Source organism: Antechinus flavipes, chromosome 4 (genome assembly GCF_016432865.1).
Source record: "Antechinus flavipes isolate AdamAnt ecotype Samford, QLD, Australia chromosome 4, AdamAnt_v2, whole genome shotgun sequence".
Taxonomy (NCBI): domain Eukaryota; kingdom Metazoa; phylum Chordata; class Mammalia; order Dasyuromorphia; family Dasyuridae; genus Antechinus; species Antechinus flavipes.
The window spans coordinates 130,446,535-130,458,944 of NC_067401.1; the positions used below are offsets into that span (position 1 = coordinate 130,446,535).

Genomic DNA, 12,410 nt, shown 5'->3' on the forward strand with positions numbered 1-12,410 from the left:
AAATATTAACAATAATAATAATAGCTGATATTATTGGATTATTTGCCATCTAGGGGAGAAGGGAAGGAAATTTGGAATACAAGGTTTTTTAAGGGTCAATGTCGAAAAATTATCCATGCATATATTTTGAAAATAAAAATAAATAATTTTAATAATAAAATATTAATAAATGTTATAAAATGATAAAAAATTTTAAAGAAAAAATATAGCTAATATTGATATTGCTCTTACTATGTTCTAAGCACTATTCTGAATGCTTTACAATTATTATTTAATTTGGTCCTCACAACAAACTTGGAAGGTAGATGATATTATTATCCTCTTTTTGCAGATGAGAAAACTGAGGCAAACAGAGACCAAGTGACTTAACCAGAATCACACAGCAAGTACCTGTCTGAGGTTAGATTTTTAACTCAAGCTCAGTTCCCTTGAGGTACCCACTGGGTGATTTAGCTGTATGTCAAAGGCCATGGCCCATTTAGTTCCAAACCCTTTACCCGGACGGCTGGACCAGGGTACAATTCCAGCCACAGTGCACCATTGGGCCTGCTTACAATTTCTTCTATCCACCCTTCCAGCCCCACCTCCTTCGCGTGCCCCCTTGGATGCTTCAGGGCCGTCCCCAGGACATTTCAGGGAGGGAGAACAGCCGTGAAGAAGGTCCCCTGGCCCCTGGGAACCCGTCCCAGATCTTTCCTCTGCCATGTTGCCCAGCTCTGGTGAGAGAGATAGAGTTTGGGCCAAGGGCAGTTCTTGGGGGAGGGATTGGATGGCCAGGGATGGAAAGGAGGGGGGTCTGAGACTCCCTTCTCCAGAAGTGGGGGGGATCAGGGTTAGGGGAGAAGCACCGGGGCAGGCCGGGGGTGGATGGGGAGGGTTGCAGCAGGCTGGCTCATTTGCATCAGAAGTGATTGGCTTTCCCCGCTCGTCCCTCAGGAGGACACAATGGACAGTTGTTTGCTGCGGCAGCAGATCCATTTACCCCAGAGAAAGAAAACTGAGCACAAGTGACTGATGGGTGATAGCACCAGCCCCCGTCTCTGCCGAGGCTGTCCTTGCATCATTCTTTCCGTCAGCTCACTGTCTCTCTGTTCCTGTGTATCTCTATGCTTCTTTTTTGTCGCTTGTAAGAAACGACAATAATAAAGATTGTATAGGACGTCCCGAAATTTTGAGTCCCTAAAGCTTAAAACTGCATTGATATATGTTTTATGGTCATTCACAAAACAAATACAAAATCAGTAATAACTTTCCTTTTTTGTTTTTAACAATTTGAAGTTTGTAATTCACTTCTGTAACATATGGGCCAAGGGATATGTGCAATTTAGTAATTTGGGGAGAATAATTCCAAATTATTTTCTAGAATAGCTGGACCAATTCATGGCTCCACAAATTGTGTTTCTATGAGATGTAAGTAAAAGGGGATGACCCCTATTGACCCTACTGAGGTCGGAAAAGAAAATATTTTCAATCGCCATTTTACAGAGAGAGGCTCAGAGATCATGCAAGATCCCACAGCTAGTCATTGACAGAAATAGGCCTTTTGCCCCTTTCCACTTCTACATTCTTCTTTCTGGGTCATTTTGTGGTTTCTCTCTTGGCCCCTCTGTCTGTCTCTGACATTTTTTTCCTGTTTTCTCTTAAAAACAGGTCTGTTTCTCCTTGTCACTGTTTCTGTATTTTTTCCTCAGCCCCGAGGTCTCGTCCTCTTTTTCTTGTGATTATGACGTTCTTGGCACATTGCTAAGCATATAATAAATATTGATTGATTTGTTTCCCTACCATTGATTGATTTTTCTACTTCAGTGAATACCTCTCTTGGTGGAATGGAAAGATCTTCATACTCAAGAGTCAAGAGATTGAGTTCAAATTCTTACTCTGACAGATAAGAGTTATGTGACATTCACAGGGAAGTTACACCTTTCTCAGGCTTGGAATTTTCATCTTATAACAAGGACCACACTTTGTATTACTTACCTTGCAGAGGTTTTGTTTGGGTTTGTTTTAAAGGGGGAGAACGCCCTTTGTAGATGTTTAAGCACTCCATGGAGGTGAATATTTTGTCTTTCTTCCTTTGACCCCATCTCTGTGCAGCTTGGATAATTACCAGGCTTATGTCCAATTAACTCCTGCCCTAACATGGTTGAGATTTGGCAGGGAGAGGTGGCAATTTGACACCCATCTGGGTGGGAGGATAAATATGGCGCCCGACAAGGGGAAAAACTCTGCCCTGATGCCCTTTCTGCAGATGTTCCCCCAGAGAAGGGCAACAGCTCTGGGCATGGGACTCAGGACCTTCAGGGGCACATAGTCTCACTTCTCTACACCTCCACAGGAACATAGATCTAGAAGTCAAAGGCCCTCTTGTTGAATCTCATTTTACAGATGAGGAAAGCCAGGCTTAGCAGATCCAGGACTCACCTGTAGTTGAAAAGGTAATCACCATCGAAGGTGAAATTTGAATCCAAGTCCTCAGACTCCAGAGCAATGGTTCTTTCCACAGAACCAACCTACCCGTTTCTTTCTGGGCCAACAAGACCAACACACGCAGGAGGGAACCCTTCAATTCAGTCTGAGCCAGAATAATCTTCTGGGGATTTTAAACTCTCTGAATAGTGTCCCCTCCCCCCACTTGAGATCCTGGTGTCCAGTACCTGTCTCTCACTCTCAGCCTGACAAAGATTCAATCTTGGCTTTTCTTCTTTCAGCCTATGTTATCAAGAGTGAATCATCTAACCCTTCCAGGCCCCAGGTCCTCATCTGTAAAATGACTGGGTTGGACTGGATGACCTTTAAGATATAATCTTTCTTCTTTAAAACTGATCCTATGACTCTTTCCCTGAAGACTACTGGACTTATCAGAGGATTAGCAACTCTGGACAAGACACTTAACCCTGTTTGCCTCAGGTTCCTCATCTGTCAAATGAGCTGGAGAAGGAAATGGCAAACCCTCTGGTGTCTTTGCCAGGAAAACCCCCAATGGGATCACAGAGTCAGAGGAGACTGAAAACAACTGAGCAACAACAAAGCCAGTCTGCAAGAATAGGGATGGGGTGGTGGGGGGAGGTAAGAGGAGGATAGCTAGTGGGTTGTATGGAGGAAAAACCTCAGAATAAATTAGACAGAGGGGTTCTCCCCTCAGAAAGACTTCCCCCTCCCCAAAATACACATCCCTTAACTGTAGCTAGAGCTTTTAGTTAACCACCTCCTATTTATGAGTGAATCAACTTGGGAGCATCTGTTTGAGTGTGTGCACTTATCTCTCTGAGTCTATTTTTCTAAAGGGATGTATGTGTGTGTGAGAGAGAGAAATAGAGAGACAGACAGAAAAAAAGACAATCAGAAAGAAAATGACAGACACAGAGAGATAGAGAGACAGAGACAGAGGGAGACAGAGGCAGAGTGGGCGTCTGTGTATGTATGTGAGAACATAAGGCCCCTAGGTTCATTCTGACACTGAATAAAAAACTTGCCAATGATTTGCCCAATTTCATTAATATGTGAACAGACATCTGTTATTTCAGAATTCACAACTCAGGGGTTTTTTGGGGGGAGGAGCTTCCCCACCCCTTTCACTCTTGTAGACATCCCCTTACTCCTCTTTGTATTCCCCACCTACCATGGGACTAATCTCTTCAGCTGATTCATAGTTTTGAAGTTTGGGGAGTGGGAAGCAGGAAAGAGAACTCAGAAAACTCAAGTGGAAGAGGGGAGAAAAGGAGCAAGAACTCAAGAGACCACCAGTTCCTTCTCCCCAACTTCTCCAGAAAGGAATAAGCATTTATATAATGCCTACTATGGGCTGGGCGTTGTGCTAAGCATTTTAACCACCACCACCACCACCACACACACACACACAAATATATAATCTCATCTGATCTTTGTAAGAACCCTAAAAGCTAAGTGCTGTTTTAAACCACATGTATAATTAAGGAAACTGAGGCAAGTAAGTAATAATTAGCTGTGGGTCACACAATCTGAGGTCAGATTTGATCTCTGGACTTCCAGATTCCAGATCCAGCATCTCCCTGATACAAAATGCTCTTTCTGGAACAGTGTTTTCCCTCAGTTCTGACCTGATACCATTTCCACAGATGTATCCTCAGATAAGAGCAGTAGCTCTGTAGCATGGGACTCAGGGAGCTCAGGGCAGCTATTTCTCATCTCGTATGCTCTTTCTCATAAGAACATACATCTAGGACTGGAAGGAACCTTAAAGGCCGTCTAATTCAACCCTTTTATTTTACTGATGAGGGAATGGAGGCTTGGGGGATGGATGGGTGGAAGAAGTAGTCACCCAGGGTGAGGTTTAAGCCCAAAGCCTCGAACTCCAGAGCAAAGGCTCTTTCCACTGTACCAACCTTCCTGACTTCCTTTGGGCAGGTTTCATTTACAAAATTAGTCTAGGTGAATTCTGAGGCATCTTCCAATTCTAAGTTTGTGGTCCTGATTTGATCAATCCTTCTTCCACCCTGGACCTGGACCACTAAAAAAATAAACTGAATGTGCAGTACCATGGCAACGAGGGGAACACCCGACAGTACAACTGGAAACATCACATATCAAAAGTGATCAGGAATCAGGGCCTGGAAGAAAGGGCTCTGGGCCTTGTCCCCCAGGAAAACCTCAAACCCTCCACCTGGGTCAGATCTTCTCAGAACAAATCACCCCTCTCTTTCCTCTGCCTTCCAAGGCAGCTCTCTCTCTAGGAAGTCTCTTCTCATTCTCTCCCGTCCAATTCTTGTCAGTTCTTCACATCACCACCTCAGTAATAAGCCTGCATTTCTGAGCAGGGGGTTTTGTCTCAAATCTCAAACCCAGAGGGCTCGAGGAATGGGTCTTTTCTATCAGAAGTTTCCCAGGACTGCCTGCCTTCTACCCAATTAATCTCCAGCCTCCCACTTTCCTCCTCCCTCCTAATGCAAGTGGAGTGTCTCAGAGGTTCAGAAACAGTGGCAGCTTCTCCAGAATCTGATTAGCTGTTTATTTCATTAAGTGATTAACTGAGGCGACATTGTTTCCTGTAGGATGTCTAATTGGTGGGGAAAGCAGCAGCTGAACCAGCCCCTGGTGCTTCCTCCCCATCCTAGGTGACAGGGTTCCCCACCCTCTCTCCCGTCTGTGAGGGGCTTCAGAGTAACAAGAGAGAACTGTTCTCACCCCCGTTCTCACCCCCTTCCCCCCTCCCTTTTCTGTCTGTCTGCCCTCTCACTCTCAACCTCAGGGCACATCAGGCAATCCCAGGAGTAAAGAAGGATATGAAATCCTTTTCCGGATGTCAAGCTCTGGAAATGCACTAAACGCAGGTGTTTTATACCCCTTCCCCAAGGGCTTTGTCTTCCTAATTATGTCTTTTTTAGGCTGATGTTGAAATTTTGAGTTTTCTTTTTCTGTATGCAAACCATTGGGGGAAGGATGGGAGAGGTGATGGAGGAAGAGGGAAGATCACCTGGGTTAGCAGATCAGTAAAACCAATCTTGAATTACTTCTCTGAGAGCCCCAAGGCAGGTAACTATTTCTTCTCACCTGCAGAGAACTTCCCAGGTGCAGGGCACAGGATGGTCAGTAGATAAAGTCCGAGTCACACAGCTGGGGCAGCCACAAGAGCCCAAGGCCTTCGTATACACCAGAAGTAGCAGAGAAAGGGACTTGCCCTTCCTGCCCGCTCAGCAACCGGCTCATTCTCCGGAGTCCCAGCGGTTCTCTACAATCGAGTCTGACTCGGTCATACAAAGTGCTATACTTATGGGACCTAGCTTTTCATTAATGCAGAAACTAGGCCCTGAGAGTCAGGGGCAGATGACTGGAAATTTCCTCTTTGGGAAGAAGTGAGAGTGAACTCTTAAATAACAAATTTCAGAGCAGATTCCCAGGGGGAAATCCCAACAAGAGGCCATAGGTTATGAACTAGAAGAGGAGTGGAGTTCGGGCAGATTTAGGGACCTGGGATCTTGGGGGGAGTGGGGAGAAGCTGAGAAGGCCATTGAGGAAGAATAGGCAGGATGGGGGGTTACAGGTAGGTGAAAGTCTCCCAGGGATAGACCATTCTCTCTGCTTAGGAGAGCTGACAGTGTGTGGGCCAGTTTTCATTTCCCTGTTATTAGGAACTAGGCTGGGACTGGGGGATGGGTTTGGAAAGGAGGAATTTCCCCCTCAAAACAATGGAGATTTAATACTCCCAGGAAGAGGATTAGTGGAATCCACATCAGTGCAGCTGTGATTTTCTAGTTTATACAGAAATTCTCCATCCTTTTGCCATGAGAAAATTCTCATTTCCCAGAAGTTCAAGATAGTTCTTTCCCCCACCCCACCCCCTTGCTAGTTGCTGTCCTTGGCACCAGGGCCAGGGAGGAAAAGTGGACAGAGTGCAACCAAACACCTAACAAAACACACAAAGATATCACCTTCCTGGTCATATAATAACAGTCCATTCCATGGGGCTTCCCTCTTCCGCCCTGGGACTCTCCATTTCAAAAGGGATGGATTAAAATAAAGCATTGGATTAGAAGAAAGAAGACATGGATTCAAATTCTGCCTCTGGAACTTGCTACTTTATGAGACCCTGGGCAAAGGGAACAATCTCTGAGTCCCAGTTTGCATGGAAAGCATTTATTAAGCGCCTACTATGCACTTAATCAAGGGCTATGATAGGCCCTGTTATAAAATCTCTAAAATGAGAGTAGAATGAAGTCTCTCTAGTTGCAAATCCTTTAATCCTATGAAATTTAAAACTGATTAACCTTGCCCAGCTCTGGTAAGTATTGAACCTTAGAACTCCAGCTCCTGAACTCAATGAAGCTCAGAAATCGGGTGCAAGTAGCCAGAACCCCCAAACCAGCTAACGGGATCACAGGTTTTCTTAATTTTCTCAACCTGGGATGTTAAAAGGTAATGTAAGTGATTTTTATTCTCCTGTGATACACCCTTAAGGAGGGAAAATTTGGAATGAGAGAGAGAATCCAAGACCGTGAGGATGAGGACCAAAACCTCAGGGGAGAAGGGAATACATACTCCTGTCCCTTAACGATGGACACTGGCAAAGAAGAAATAATATAATAAAAGAATTGAAGTTCATAACTTGAAATCAGGCCCGGGAACCTGGACAGTGGTTATTCTGATAGACCCAGCTGGGTACTGTGGTCTCATCAGGGGAAGTTGTCATCTCCCCAACATTTTGTTCCTCTGTCCAAGATAGGGGAAGTGCTGGAGAAAACGTTCCAGTCCACTTTCCCCAGAGAACTTCCTTTTTCTGTGGAAGTGGCAAATGGGGGGCCAGAGGAAGGGCAATTTTTGCCATTGCACATTAAAGTCCTAAAATCTTCAACACCTCCCAGAGCTAGCAAGTCTCCCATCTTTCTCTGACTTCCACCACAGAGAGCTCCGTCTTTAACCAAGATTGCTCTCCTCTGTGTACCTTCAAACATTAGCAAGTCCTAGGTGGGGTGTGACTTCCATTGCTCAACCTCTGAGAGTCTTCTCCTCTGTGGGAGCCTCAAATAATAGCAAACCCTAGTTTCCACGCCTCTCGCTTCCTTCTGTAGGGTTGGAAAATGCAATGAACTGAAGTGGAGCCGCTTTCCATGGACATGGGTTTTATTAGCCTCCTGTTGGTGGAGGAAGGCAGCAGGGAAGAGAACTGAATGGGGACATATCCTTTGTCCTGATTTAGTGCACGTGGCCTGGAGTTAGGGGGTCAGAGAAAACAGCAGCAGAAGCAGATGGGGGTGGGAGTGGAAGGGGTGGCTCTGGGCCCGCGAGGGGCGGGTGTGACTATGGGGGGAGGGGGAGAGGGCCACTCCTCGTCTCCCGCACGTTCATATGTGTAAATGTTTGTGGACATGCTTGTGTCCATGCACACATGCCTCTGGGCTCAACCTTGGGGCTCCGTGTAGCATGTGCCCAGATCGTTTAGTCATGGGGGCGCTCCCAGAGTTCCGCAAGGGAGAGAGAGGGAGGGGAGGTAGGAGGTGCTGGGCACAAAAATCTCCCCCTCCCTCCTCCCCAGCCCGCCCCTGTGCCAGATTAAGCTAGGTTATCAGGGTGAGTCTGGGGGGTCCCGGGCGAGCGCGACTCCAGCCCAGCACGCTCCCTCAGGCTCAGCCGCGTGCCCGCTGAGCCCTCACATGACGCTGCAGCTCTTGGCCCGGTCCTTGCGAATCTCGCCCTCGGCCCCCTTGTCCGACCTCCCGGGCAGCTGCGCCGACCTCTGCGCCGACCTCTGCAGGCCTCTCCTGGAGTCACTGCGCCGGAGCTGCCGGTGGCCGCGACCCAGGGAGGCCACGGTGGCCACGTGGAAGACGTCCCGGACGCTGCGCTCGGACGACCGCGACGAGCACTCCACGTAGGACACGGCCCCCACCTGCCGGGCCAGGACGCTGCCCTGGGACGGAGGGAAGCGCGGTGTCCTGAGGGTCTGGGGGAGCCAGCCCCCCATTCTGAGGGCCCGTGTGGGGGTAACGGCCCTGAAGGGACTGGGAGCGAGTGGTGGCCGGGGGGAGAGAGCGAGGAAGGCAAAGGGTCCGGGCTGCGGGCCCAAGTGGGACCGGGCCAGAGGGCTGGGGCGCACCTGCTCATGCGTGACGGGGATGAGCCGTTGCTTGGAGAGCTCCCTCAGTGTGGCCAGGTCTGTCCTCATGTCCAGTTTACACCCAACCAGAACGACCTTAGCATTGGGACAGAACTCCTGGGTCTCCCCTTGCCACTGAGGGAGCAAAGAAGCGGTTTGTTTTGGGGGAGGGGTGCTCCCCCCAGCCCATGAAATCATTCACTCTCTGACTTCAGAAGTTCGGGATCCGTGGGTAGTGGGGCCGGAGCGTGAGAACCTTCTAAGTGAAGTGTGAGAATGGCCGAGTTCAGAGGGAGACTTGGGCTGGGGTGAGGGAACTCCCTCTTTCCCAAACTTTCCCTGGGAACGGGCTAATTCAGACCCCTGCCCCCGCCCCCTCCCGGGAACCCAGCAGGCCAAGAGCCCACTTCTCTCTATTCACCACAAACTTTTCTCATGGAAATCAGGTCCTGGGGAGAAGGCAGCTGGGGAGCAGGGCTTCCCCGGCCCCACCCCCTGAGCTCAGGGAGCTCCCAAACTCCCACAGAGACCCGGCGGCGGGAGGGGCGGGGGTTGGGGGGGAACGCTCCAGATTCATTTCAGGGAAGGAGTAGAGAGCCTCAGCGCAGCTGGCTAGGCTGCACAACCCAGAAGTCCCTTCCTTCATCCCCAGAGCCCAGGGCTCTACCCAAGTAGCCTCAGTTTCCTAAGGGAGAGAACCTAGATTTCCCCACAATAGTTCCCACCTTCTTGAGCACACTGTCCAGTGTCTCCGGCCTGCTGATATCGAAGCAGATAAGGACAGCATCAGAGTCTGGGTAGGCCAGTGGTCGGACATTGTCATAATAGGAGGAACCTATGGAGAGAGAAAGAAACAAGAGGTCCAGAGCTGGTAGGAGAAGGCTCAGAAGGAAGAGTGGGGGGTTAGTCAGGGAATGGGCAATGCTTCCAAAGTAGAGGAGAAGAAATCAGAGCTCCCCTTCTTCCTCAGCCCCGACTCCAGCAAAAATACAAAGGGCGGGAAAACATCAAAATATCAATAAGTAATAATGTCAAATAGCCCTTGAATTGTCCTTCATGGTTCCTGGAGCACAGGGGAGACAGGGAGGGGAGAAAAGTAAGGAAGTCAGATTGCAGGAGGAACTTTTCAATTATTATAAGATAGTGTTCTGCACCATCTGGGCAACCCCTGTCTCCCAAACTCACTAATTAAGAGACTTTTCCAAGCTAGCTCTCATCTCAAAAGGAAAAGGGGCAAAAATAAAAAGTCACTGGCTTCCCTTAAGTTCCACAGACACATCTTCCAGAGGTCTCACATCTTCTTGGGTATGGGCTCCGTGTAAGTCTGGAATGGTTCCTTACTCTGCCTAGGGACTCAGTTTCCCCTCTGGACCGACAAGATCCAGCCCTATCTTTACACCTTCTGGCCAGGCCTTGAAGCTTTATAAGGGAATGAATGAAAAAGGCAGGCGTGTATATGTGTGCCCTCTGGGGACGGAACTGTTCTGTGCACATTGGGGGTCTCCTAGGATCGGAGCTGGCGGGGAGGCCCGAGCTCGGGAGGGAGTCGGGTCCTTCCGAGACGCCGGAGAGGGAGTTACCTGAAGTGTCCCACATGTTGAGCTCTATGCGGCGCTTGTCGATCTCAAAGCTGGCTGTGTAGTTCTCAAACACGGTGGGGACATAACTCTGCGGACAGGAGGCACTGGGTCACGGTGAAGACCCTTTCCCCCTCTTCCCTCCACTACTCGGGCCACATTTCCTCCCTTCCCGCTCCTCCCGAGGAAGGACCTGGACACTGGATCGCCCCGGGATTTCGGGGGGGATTGGGGTGGGGGGAAGTAGAGGGCTTGGGAGGACTCTGGGAATTGCCGAGGAGGGAAGAAGCCGGAGAGCCTTGCACGATCCCCCTCCCTTGCAGCCCCCATTCTTCTCTTCCTCGGCTCCTCGGATAGAGATCGCTTTCCTCGGGTTCTCCCCCGGGTACCCCAAATCTCAGGATCGCAGCCCTGTCCCTCGGTCCCCCGTCCTCCCAGCCCCCACCGCGCTGCCTGAACCCCCAGCCCCGATCACTGCAGCTGGCAGGCTTCCCGTTCATCGCCCAGCGGCCCCCCCGGTGCCCAGTCGCCCAGCTCCGAGCCTCCCGAGAGCGCCTCCCCCGGGTCCTCGGCCCCTCACCCCGGGGTAGGCGTCCTTGGCGAACACCTGCAGCAGCGCCGTCTTGCCGCACTCCGCGTCCCCCACCACCACGATCTTGCAACGGCCGCTCTGCCCCTCCATGGTCTCAGCTACGCGCCAGCCAGGGCCCCCCGCCCGGGCGCCGCCGCAGCCGCTGCAGCCGCCGCTCCGGCCGCCGCCGTCGACACCGGCATCTCCCGGGCCCGCGCCGAGCCCCCGCCCCGGGCAGCCACCCCCCGCCTCCCCCGGCCTCCGCCCCCCAGCCCGGGAACCGCGCCCCCGGCCCCGCCTCCCACCCCAGCGCAACGGGGAGGGGCTGCGAGGGCGGGGCGGGGCCAGGGGCAGGAGGTGCCTGCAGACTTGCGGACGGGTGGGTGGGACTTATTAGGGAGCTTCTTCCTCGGCGAGGCGGGCTCTGACACCCCGGAGAAGTTTTTGGGGGTGAGGCCGCTGGTTTGCTCCTTCTGCTGATTAAGTGCCCTCCTCTAACCACACGCATGCATCCACGTGTACATGCAACAGTGCACCTGCGGGACCTGCGGGGTCGGGGGGAAGGGAGAGGGGTCCGCAATTCTTTTCGCCCCAGGAGAGCCTAGAGAAAATAAGGGGATCCTTCTCTCTAAGCAGGGGCACAGGCTTTGAGGATCAGCGACGGCCGAGGCGCCGGAAGGCGCGGGGAGGTAGTGATGACATCACGGTCAGCGCCTAGGCGGTGGGGTGGGGCAGGGGCGAGAAGTGGGGTCATAGGGGAGAGTAGTGGTGACTGCAACGTGAGCCTGGGATGCAGCGGAAAGAGCTCAGACGCCCGCTCCTTGCGACGAGCTCGGCTGGCAAATTTTTGGAGAGCGGCGCTCTCTGCTGGTGAATCTGAGGATAGGAGAAGGGGGAAGAATTCTGTTTTGTGACATCTGGTGAATTCAGACTCACACCTGACTAGACCTGAAATCCTGTCTGGGCCCTATCAGGCCTGATTGTCATACCGGTTTGCCTAATAGTTACCCCACAGAAACAGAAGCATCCTGGGAAGACGAAGGGGCTTGGAGCCAAGAAAATCGAGATTTGAGTGCAGGTTTTGCCCCTCACTGGCCCTGTGACTTTACACAAGTCACTGTCACCTTTTTCAGCTTCAGTGCTCTCATTTGCAAAACAGAGATGATATTATTGATGTAAATTCCTCCCTTAAAGGCTGTGAGGAAAGTAACATGAAATCCCCTTTGCAAGTAATCTTTTCTTGTTCTCAAGACCACTATAGTTTTGGAACCAGAATCTTACTAGGAGGAGACAGGAAATCCAGGTGCCCTAATCCTGACTCACTAATCCACTGTGTGAACTGTTACTTAACCTCTCTGGGCCTCCATTTCCTCCCTTGTAAAATAAGCCACTGACTAATCCTACTAACTCCTTCTAGCACTAATGATTTTACTTTTATTTTGATGATTTTACTTATTTAACTTTTTTTTTTTTTTTTTGGTGAGGCAATTGGGGTTGTGTTTTGCCCAGGGTCACACAGCTAGGAAGTGTTAAGTGTCTGAGATCGGATTTGAACTCAGGTCCTCCTGACTTCAGGGCTGGTGCTCTGTTCACTGCGCCACTTAGTTGCCCCCTTATTTGACTTTTTCTAAGTGTTTTCAAATCCCATTTTTATTTACTAAAAAAAATAACTTGATGGAACATGAATTATTTATTG

The 12,410-nt window shown here is 50.2% G+C and overlaps 1 protein-coding gene across 1 annotated transcript; it reads right to left on the minus strand.

Moving 5' to 3' along the window:
* Positions 1–7,575: 7,575 nt before the first annotated feature.
* Positions 7,576–10,908, minus strand: RND2 (Rho family GTPase 2). Its single transcript, XM_051994359.1, has 5 exons — positions 10,724–10,908; positions 10,147–10,234; positions 9,292–9,401; positions 8,567–8,701; positions 7,576–8,380 (listed from the first exon to the last, which is right to left on the minus strand). Exons 1-5 carry the CDS (start codon positions 10,823–10,825, stop codon positions 8,120–8,122), a joined length of 696 nt encoding a protein of 231 aa, XP_051850319.1. The 5' UTR covers positions 10,826–10,908; the 3' UTR covers positions 7,576–8,119.
* Between the last annotated feature and the right edge of the window lie 1,502 nt (positions 10,909–12,410).